Source organism: Triticum dicoccoides, unplaced genomic scaffold (genome assembly GCF_002162155.2).
Source record: "Triticum dicoccoides isolate Atlit2015 ecotype Zavitan unplaced genomic scaffold, WEW_v2.0 scaffold53534, whole genome shotgun sequence".
Taxonomy (NCBI): Eukaryota; Viridiplantae; Streptophyta; class Magnoliopsida; order Poales; family Poaceae; genus Triticum; species Triticum dicoccoides.
In genome coordinates this window covers 16,574-26,732 of record NW_021280054.1, presented here as the reverse complement: position 1 = coordinate 26,732, position 10,159 = coordinate 16,574, and the positions used below count along the sequence as shown (strand labels likewise).

Below are 10,159 nucleotides of genomic sequence, written 5' to 3'. Positions count from 1 at the left end.
CATGTAGAGCCGCGGGACACCGCCGATTTTTGTTGTAGATCAAACGATGAGATATCCACGGCGACGACTAGATCGTCATGTAGAGCCGCGGGACACCGCCGATTTTTGTTGTAGATCAAACAATGAGACATCCACGGCGACGATTAGATCACCATGTAGAGCCGCGAGATGCCACAAAAAGAAGTGAACAAAGAGAAGAAAAATAAATAAAAGAGATAAATGATCATATGCAACCTTCATATGATTTACTCACCATATGGCTGTGCCATCGACGCCGGCCACGGAGGGAAACGCCAGACGAGAAATGAAGATGTGTGTATGTGTGAGTGCTGGGATGGAGATGATACGAAGTGTGTGTGTGTGTGTGTGTGTGTGTTGAATGGTGGTGAGATGAGCGTGTAAATGGTGCGCGCGTTGTGAGTGAGCTGAACCCCTTTGCAGTCACTAGAGCAGCCCTTTTATAGCATCGTCTCCACCGGCGAATAGATAAAAAGATAAGTACGAGAGATTAGCATCGTCGCCGCTGCCGTTAGTACTTAGTAACAAACCATATCTTATCTCTAGTCTCTCGGTGTTGTTGAACCGAGAAAACAACAAACTCTTGGCCAATACTTATCTCTTCGTGGATCTAGTCAAGTCCAATTGATTTAGCTTTTTTTATCTCCAGCCGCTACACACCTTGCTTTGTACCAGTTTAAATATATACGTGTCCAACTAGCCTGTGGCATCGTACAAGATTTCATTCACGTTATACGCACCAGACGTTTTTGCTGGGATAGCTGCTGATCAGTGGGTCCGTGCATGCACATGTGGTTCATTCTATTGGCAAACTGGCTGATCCAATAAACGATTTGACCCATACAAGTGAATATGCGTCAACGTGACTAGACCAGATAATTATCAAATATATATATTTGCCTCGCATGATGAGAGAAAAAAAAATGGAGTCAAACAAATGCCCCTCGCCAAGTTGAGTTCAAATGCGAAGCAATTTGGACTTAACTTGGCGAAATATTTCCATACCTCGTCTGGAAAAGTCAATCTCAACTGTCCGAGATAACTGAGACACGCAAACCATCGTAGAGACTCAAAGCCTCCTTTAGATCCGCAACAACTCAGCCAACCTGCAGATTCTATATCAACAACCATCATTATCTTAAACTGACTGTACTATAAATACCCATGCACTCCTCGGCTCAGCCCTTAAAACTTTTCTCCCAAGTTCCTGGTATACGCAGCCGCACCCCAATCCACGCAGCAGAACAAGGCTTCCTCCATCGTAACTCTCAGGTAAAGCTGAATATCTTGTTTTTGCAATTGCTTTCTCTCTCCTTTTAATAGATTATATATGGGTGCTAGCATTGTCAGCTAGCAATCTTCTGTAAAACGATCTATACTAGATTTCAGCCAAACTGCAGTTGAAGGCGGAAAAAAAGTAGAGTTGACAATGCAAACTTCTTGATTGGTTAAAGGCCACGGTTGCTCACTAGGCGGCTTTGCATAGAGCGATCAAGCTAAAACAGATCTTACGCCAAGTACAGCCACAGCTGTAATTCGCCCGTGGACAGGGGCGTCGTCTGCTGTACTTTGTATGTAGTAGTCTTCGTTAGGCTGAGTCGAAGGGACAGTTGACAAGAGATAGCAACCTGAAGCACAACGATTTCATCTGCTGCACTTGCATCACGGATTTCCACCAGATTGTTCTGAAACCAAAGGAAGTTGCTGGAACTAGCGCATGTATTCGCATCATCATAGCTTGCCACTGGATGTCGTCCTTCTTATTGATTGCATAGTCTTCGTCAGGTTCAGTTTCACTCAGTTGAATATCTTTGAGAAATATTGCGCTGTGTCATGACAGATTCACACCTTGATAAAGTGTCCCAGTAGATGGCAAAGGTGGCATATTGTCGCTTCAGAAACTTATCGAGTACGATGCCTAAATATTGAAACTGAATTATATGACTGCCTTTTTTTTTATCCGTTTGACAGTACCACCATCTACCCACATGTAACCATTTTTTTTACTCTTATGCAGTTAAGAAATCTTCCTTGTTCTTGTTGAATGCATAATAATTTCTTTCGGCGCCATGGGAGCAGGCCCTTTGCAGATCGGGAAGGGCCTAGGAAAGAATACGACGGGCATATCATCGCTGGGGAGCGACTGCAAAGGAACAGAGACGACCACCACAGTTTCGGTCGTGGGAGGGGTGGTTATAATCCTCTGTTTTACCGCCACAATTTCAGTCATGGAAGGAGAGGCTATAATCATCGGCACTACCGCCACAATTTCAGTCGTGGTAGGGTAAACCACAATTCTTTGCCTTACCGTCACACTGTTACTCGGGATTTTAGAACAGAACATTCTTCTGATTACGATCGTCAGCACAAGTCTGAGCTTGACATCTCTGATATGAGTGATAAACGCACGAAAAGCACTACAGAGGGTGGATCCTTGGCTCAAAGAGAAAAACAGAAGGTAAATGCAAACCTACTTCTCCACCAGTCCGTATATTTTATATGCTATTCCCTTTCTTACTTAAACTCCCCTTTTTTTTTAAAAAAAAGGCTCGTCAAGGCCGTGCTTCCTCTCAAACTGAAACTAGCCACATCAGTGATGGTGGCACAGATATCGACAAAAGCGCAGGCGACGATGGTGAGGGCGTCATTTGGGAAGAATCGCATGAGGTTTATAATGATGACGCACTGAAGTTACTTGATGTTGACAAAGATATTGAGGATGATGATATTGAGCCTTACATTACTGAAGCCGCTAACTTATTGGGCTTTGAGCGCACACATAGGTTGAAGATCCAAGCCGTGCCCCTTGACAAATGCAAAGTCCCCACACCTCCTCAACAGTTAACGAACAAAGTCCTCCGTTTTGAAGGATTTCAGTATAAAAATGAACTTGTTACAGCAGATCAGGACACAACTTTTGTTGTTTTAGAGCCAATTTCAAAAGAGGCGCCATCGATCATTATTAATACCCTGGCACAGGAGTTCATACGCAATCCTGCGAAGCAGTGGCATAACGATTCTTCCCTTCAACTTTGTACTGCAATCCCCTATAACCATAAACTGTTGCTTTGGGCTCGGATGATGCTCATATCAGAGGAAGACAAGGAAATGTTGCTCAAGGCTGATATCTTCCGTGGTGTATTGGCATCTCTTTATCATGTTCCGATCAATCCTTCACTAGTTGCTTCCTTTCTTACATTTTGGAACACTGACGGACATACCTTGATTACTTCTCAAGGGGAGATGGGCTATCCCCTTATAGCTATGTATGATGCTATGGGCATTCCAATTTCTGGGCACCTTTATGAGGAATATTTCCCATTGCCGTCTGAAGTTTCAGAGATTGTAAAAGTCCTTCACTCGGCCTATGCTGATATCTGGGTGTTGCATCAGAATGGAAGCTCTTGTAAAGTCACTCTTCAAAATTGGTTGGATTATTTTATAGGTATGAAAATAATATATATATTTTACATATACTTCTATTCGACCATAGTGTCTTAACCTGGACGGCATATATCATTGTAGGAGAAGATCTCGGAGCTGTTGGCAAAACTGAAGCAAGGGTGCCAAGTCATTTCTATGCTGATCCTGAAGATCCCTTGCTCTCTCATCTAGAGTTTCGCACGTTGTCTTTGCAGAAACGCTGGTCGGCTAGATTTGTCAACCATGTAATTTTTTACAAGCAGACATATGAACGAGAAATATACCGTGCCGCCTTCATCGCAGCTTGGCTATGCACATACTGTGTTCCTATCAATATGGGGTCCTTTATTCGGCCGGAGGTCTTCTGTGCTGCAGCTAGACTTGCTCAAGGGATCCGTCTTGCGATTGGTACGGCAAGCATGGCCTATCTTTACCAAAGTCTTGATAATGTTTGTCAAGAGATTATAGCCGGATCAAAGTCAGCAAGTGAGTGCCAACTGCCATTACCTGCACATTTTATTATGGGCTGGTTCTCCTCTTATTGGAAAATGACACCTTCACAACCAGCGGTGAATCCAAAAATTACTCACTTCCCGCCGTTCGTGACGGACGCATGGAGAATCACATCTACAGCAATTGATCTGTTCAAAGCCCATCAGTTGTTCCTTGACTCAGCTGCAGATAGCAAATCTCTGCTTTCCTTATCTTTCTTGGGGAAATCTCGCATACGTTTCCCTCAGTCAGAGTCTGAATTTTTGATAAGTGATGCACGAGAAGCCACAGATGGTGGACGCCGTACTATCCGTATTACAACTATCGACATGCTAATCAGTTGTGGTGTGGGTGCTGTTACACATACTCAATGTCAACTCCATCACAACTTGGTATATTCCCCTCATCGTTTTGCTCGGATGCATGGGTGTGATCAAGATGTCCCTGACTTCCTGATGGAAGGACCCAATGGAGAATATCTTCTGCAGTTTTCTAGCTATTTGAAAGGCACCCGTGAGGAAACAATTGAGCACCTTCAGCGACGACACCTGGCTTACTACTTTCCAACCGGTCATCAGCTTCATTTACAGCCCTTGTCACGGCGAACCAAGCGCTCTATTGAGTATGTGACGTGGTGTACATCAGCACTTGGTTTCCTCACTAAAGCTGATATGATCTGTTCAGGTCAAGAACCATCATCTGCTCTCCAGAAAGGGGAGATTGAAATGCCTTCTAACACAGGTACATATTCCTCTTGTAGCATTTTCTTTAAGTCTAGCTAACAAAAAATATATTTGGCTGTAGCAATTTCACGTACATTGAAGATCCAGAAGAAAAATTCAACAAAGATGAATCTTGCCTCCACTAGTGACGAAGGAAATAAGGCAGCCCCTAATTCAGGTAACTGCAGAATTTCATTGTTCATACTAATGTCATGCTGCTGTTCTCTTGTCTTTTCAGGTGATAACATTTTTTTTAATACAGGTGTGCCTATCATCGGCGGCGTCACCAAACAGAAGAGGACTCGAGCTAGTTGCCGTAACAAGAAAAATAAAATGGCCCCTGAATGTAAAAGATATTCCTCTTCACTGAAAACTAACTGTTCTTTATTGAACTATTGCAAGTCGAGCAGTGTACTGATCATAAAAATTGTATCCCCTTTGTAGCTTCACTCGAGCCTGCCACTGTCCATTCATCGATAGAAATTCCTCAGGTTTCAGATATCAAGACAAATATGACTTCGCCCGGATTAGGTAATGAGAATTGTTTCTTAGCATTAAATGACTGTCTTTTGTATGTTCTAAACTTGCTCCTGTTACAACCATGTATATCTATGAACAGAACAAATAGCTGCCAAACAGTCTGACACACTGCTTACTGGAAAGAGAAACAAATCCAAAGCGACAGCTGCTCGATTCCTCAGAATTTCCCATGCTCTCATAACTGATCACGGCATAAAGAAGGATGTGGTTACTACTGACTCTCGTGATCCTATATCCGCTGACAGCGGAATGTCACCACCCCAAGAGACCAACATTCTTCAGACAGTTGGAGAAAAACGTTCCTCCCCTCACCGTGTAGCTGAAGTAGAGAAATGTAGCTTGGAGAACCTCAACACTGAAGACAAACATCTGGATGTGACACTTGAACATGCAGACCAACAGCATGATAGCCCCCCGAAGAAACCGCGTTTGGATCGTCCAGGTAACTAGACCAAAGTTTGTTGTTTTGGTAGTACTGACATATAATGTAAGCACGCAAAATCTGCCCCGCTCACTGAACTTTTCTCATTTCTCATTCCAGGTGGAGGACATGACTTGGAGATGGCTCTGTCCAAAGCCGCAACACTGAAGTCCAGTATGGACCAGACCATAAAACGCTATTTGGAGAACGTTGGTGATGAATTCATCAGCCTTAAACGCAATTCCGAGCCGAAGGAGCTCAACAAATATGAGGGACGTAGCAGGATTGTGGTGCCCCAGTATGCTGACCCTAGTCTGAGAGATATGATGGTCTATGTTCAGTCTGACCTTAAGAAGATTCAGAAGTGGATCGCTGCACCGATATTGGACAAAGTTGCTTTGAGTACACGGATTGCAACAATCTTGAACCGGTGGAGAACCATGTTACAAACCAAAATCCCGCAGGAGGTACAGGAACTCATGAATGAGTTAGAGTGCTTAAAGATGAATCTTGATAGCAAGTCAGATCATGCTGTTCCCTTTAGTATTTCCAATCTGCGAGCAGATGAAGAGCATATCAAAGAGCAGTTAAAAATGGGTAAGAAGTCTCGTGAGTCCATCATGGTGGGATACGACTCTCTTAAGGATTACGGCAACGTATGGGGCAGCCTCGAGGATGAAGTGAAGAAAAGGAAAGAGGAATATCTCGAAAAGATCAAGGAGCTGAACAATGCCATAGGAATCGCGAGATCCAAGCTCTCCCTGGAAAAGGAGTATGAAACTAGGCTCATTCAGCTTCACAACCAGTATGACGAAATAATGAGCGAAGCACACACTTCCGTCTCTCGTTTGGAAGAAACCCTGGCACAAGGAAGTTCCTGCTTGGAGAGCATTCATAAGGCTATTGGGGAAGCTGGGAGCCAAGGTGACTCTGAACTTCCTTCTGGTCTGCGTGAGCAACTCAAGTTCATGGAATCCTGCGCAGTGGAAGGTGTCGAACAGGATGACGAGTAAAACCATATTCAGCGTGTTCCTTTTACTTCAAAATCATTCATGCTTTTTTTCTTTTTTCTTTTTAAGAAAGCTCGTGTCGTAGTTTGCTTTTGTCAGCTGCTGGATTTATCACTGTAATCCGCCTTATTATTTATCAATAAAGGAACACATTCCTCTCTGCTATCGCTCTTATACTTGTACACTTTTTTTTACTATATGCTTTATATGACTGAATTCCTTTGTGGGACTCCTTATTCTTGAGCATGAAACGGCAAAACCAGGCTAAACTCTTGGTCAACGGAAACATGTCTTTTGAGAAACGTGCAAGAATGGCTTTCTTGTGCTGTATGTCCATCCTAACCTTCTGTACTAGTAATTGTGAAGTATCATATTATCGACTTTATTCAACAAAATTATTGCTTGATTGCCATCATGTAAATAGAAATAATATTGGGTGAGAACACAGCGAAATTCCCTGCCGTGCTGCAATGTCGATCGTGGCTCATAGCGTAAAACCATACTATAAGCTGACAGTATACATATTATTCAGGCTGAATCAGTAGCAGGTGAGGCCATAGCGAAAATCCATGCCGCGACCACGCCATGAAAAAAAAAATATCCAATTGAGACCACGATGGTGCCAGCCAAAAGGATGATTGTATTTAATGACTGTCATGGTATGTATAATCCGGATTCTGGCGAAGTACCATGCCATTATCGTGAACTCTCTGCGACCATGCTACTGCTTTGGTGCCAACCAGAGAATTCCATGCCTAATCATTAAAAGCAAAATAATCTTGAGTTGGGGCGAAAGAACCTGCCCTAATTCAAGGGAAATTATCAATTCTACTGCGACTATTACATGCTCATAGTGCCAGCCAGTGGAATCGAATAGTTGCTGGGTTACGGCGAACACCATGCCACTCCCAATTTTTAAAAAAAGTCATCATAGCGAAGAAGGTTTAGAACCAAATAAAGTATGATTACCTCAAATCACAATTTAAAATACATACATGTCTTGCACCACTAAATGCCATAAGACTGAAAAAAGAGATAAAAGGCAGGAAAAAAAAACACAGTGATGGCAAACAGAGTTATACGAACACCTTGTTTTTTTTTGTTTGTTGGTTGGTTTGTGGGCTCCACCTTCAATTGTTAGACTATGAGGTGACCCATGAGTAAAGTTGCAAGGGATTCATATGCCTTTCATATGCCCAAGTGATCATCGGCCCGGACCTCGTGGTCGACGTATAGAAGTGTGGATTCAGACTTCTCATGGCTGTCATTGCTTTGTATAACTCCTATTGTTATTTATCACCCTTCATGAATGCTCTCCTCAGATGCAGTTCTCATGAACATGTCTCTTGGACTTTAAACTCCACACCCAAAATTGTTGCTCTGCCTGACCTCACTCAGGCGATCAAATCCACATGCAACTAAAACTCATGTGCCACAGTCTGAACATTGGGAGGGGGAGTCCTTTATTTTATTTTAGGGCGAACTGTGGCCCTTTTTGTTTTATTTAAAAAATTTAGATGAAAAAATTAATCCATGATCAGCAATGAGGATGCTGTATGGACACCAAGAGAAAAAACTTTCTTTTTATTACATTCTCCTGAACTTGCCCTTGGGATGCTAGGCAAAATACTTCTTGAGGAACTTGCCATTGATAGGAGGCATTGGACGCACACCCTCTTGATCAATGAGTTGATAAGCGCCACCATCATAAACCTGTTCAATAACATATGGCCCCTCCCATTTGGGCTCAAATTTTCCTTTACCTTTTCCTATGAGCACAATAGGACGCCGAAGAACCAGCACCAGTTCTCCTTTTCTAAAAACTCGCGGCTTGACGAGTTTATCGTAGGCTCGTACCATATTCTTACGATAAAGCTCAAGATTTTGAAGTACACGTAGGCGCCCCTCTTCAATAGCGTCTAACTCCTGGTACCGTAATTTGACTTGTTCATCTTCTGTCAGCTCATCACGTATCGCCACACGGAGCGACGGTATTTCAACCTCAAGTGGTAAGACAGCCTCGCTTCCGAAAACAAGAGCATATGGCGTACTCTGTGTTGGTGTGCGAACAGTAACACGGTATGCCCATAAAGCTTCAAAAAGACGATCATGCCAATCTTTTCTATGTTTTGTCACTGTCTTCTTTAATATCTTTCCAAGAGTTTTATTGAATGCCTCAATCAACCCATTGGCTTGTGCATAGTATCCCGTAGTATAATTCCAATGAATTTTGTACTTCTCAATAAACTTGTACATCTTATGTGATTTGAAGGCCTGGCCGTTATCAGAAGTAATACGATGAGGAACTCCAAAACGATAAATGATATTTCGCTCGATAAAATTGATGACATTACTAGTTTTCACCTCACGTAATGGTACTGCTTCGGCCCACCTTGAGAAGTAATCTGTGGCTGCCAAGATGAAACGATGACCTTCAGCAGATGGCGGATCAAAGGGACCAATTACATCGATGCCCCAAGCATCGAATGGCCAAGAAGGGACGGTCGGGTGTAGTGGAACAGGTGGCCGGTGCTTGAAGTCTCCATGTATTTGACACATGTGACATGCTTTGGCAGCATCTAAGCAGTCAGTCATGATCTTTGGCCAATAGTACCCAGCTAGCCTGATGCTATGGTACATCTTAGCTCCGCTCTGATGTCCACCACATACTCCAGAGTGCACTTCCTTCAATATACTATTTGCCTCATCCCGCGACACGCAGCGGAGAAGAACCCCGTCAAAAGATCTTCTAAACAGAATACCGGCTTTCAACAAATAGGAGGGAGCTCGACGCAATAGTTGTCGCCTTGCCACTGGATCATTAGGATGGATGCCATGATTGAAGTAATCAAAAAAAGATTTACGCCAATCATCTTCTTCAACATTAGCAACAACGACAACATTTACTTCATGTTCCTCTTGTACAAGTTCAAGAACAGCAGGAAGGAGCCATCGCTCCTCTACTCTGACATGAGCGGACTCATTATTAGGAAAAATTAGTGCAGCTGCGAGTTTTGCCAATGCATCCGCCGATGCATTTTCACCTCGTGGAATGTGATCAACCTGGATAAATTCAAATTTTTTTATTAGTCCCTGGGCAGCAAGACAGTAAGGTACCAACTCTTGCTTGCGTACTTCATAAATACCATTAATCTGCCTAACAATTAACTGCGAGTCACCATAAACATGGAGAGTCTGAATATTCATTGAGAGTGCTAAAAGCAAACCAAATATAAGTGCTTCATACTCTGCTTCATTATTCGAACATTCCTCTTTGAGAAGGGCAAATGAATGGTAGAATGTCTCACCCATAGGGCCTTTAAACACCACGCCTGCTCCTGCTCTCCTTCTAGGTGCTCTGTCAAGATCTTTCTCTGTGCGGGCAGCCCCATCAAAATACAACTCCCATGTACTTGAGGTGACGTTGAATATTTCCTCGTCGGGAAGATCAGTCACCAATGGTGAATCATCAGGCACAGGATGTGCTGCAAGGAAATCTGCCAGCACTTGACCCTTGACCGCTTTTTATGGTA

The 10,159-nt window shown here is 43.1% G+C and overlaps 1 protein-coding gene across 3 annotated transcripts; it reads left to right on the top strand.

Moving 5' to 3' along the window:
- The first annotated feature begins 1,205 nt into the window (after positions 1-1,205).
- On the top strand, positions 1,206-6,787 carry LOC119346879. Of its 3 annotated transcripts, XM_037615988.1 has the most exons (10): positions 1,236-1,290; positions 1,859-1,927; positions 2,036-2,476; positions 2,566-3,463; positions 3,544-4,674; positions 4,738-4,833; positions 4,918-5,001; positions 5,100-5,186; positions 5,275-5,637; positions 5,737-6,787. In XM_037615988.1, exons 3-10 carry the CDS (start codon positions 2,063-2,065, stop codon positions 6,627-6,629), a joined length of 3,966 nt encoding a protein of 1,321 aa, XP_037471885.1. In that variant the 5' UTR covers positions 1,236-1,290; positions 1,859-1,927; positions 2,036-2,062; the 3' UTR covers positions 6,630-6,787. The 3 variants fall into 3 exon arrangements, with proteins under 3 accessions (XP_037471886.1, XP_037471884.1, XP_037471885.1); XM_037615989.1 differs by lacking the exon at positions 1,859-1,927 and having other exon boundaries at positions 1,206-1,290; positions 3,544-4,617; XM_037615987.1 differs by lacking the exon at positions 1,859-1,927 and having other exon boundaries at positions 1,206-1,290.
- Positions 6,788-10,159: the final 3,372 nt, after the last annotated feature.

Bases quoted from the DNA above. Each gene is read 5' to 3' on its own strand.
- LOC119346879 (XM_037615987.1), top strand. From the start codon at position 2,063: ATGCATAATAATTTCTTTCGGCGCCATGGGAGCAGGCCCTTTGCAGAT. The intron at 5,002-5,099 runs GTAAAAGATATT...TCCCCTTTGTAG, and splicing joins AAATAAAATGGCCCCTGAAT to CTTCACTCGAGCCTGCCACT. The intron at 5,187-5,274 runs GTAATGAGAATT...ATCTATGAACAG, and splicing joins TATGACTTCGCCCGGATTAG to AACAAATAGCTGCCAAACAG.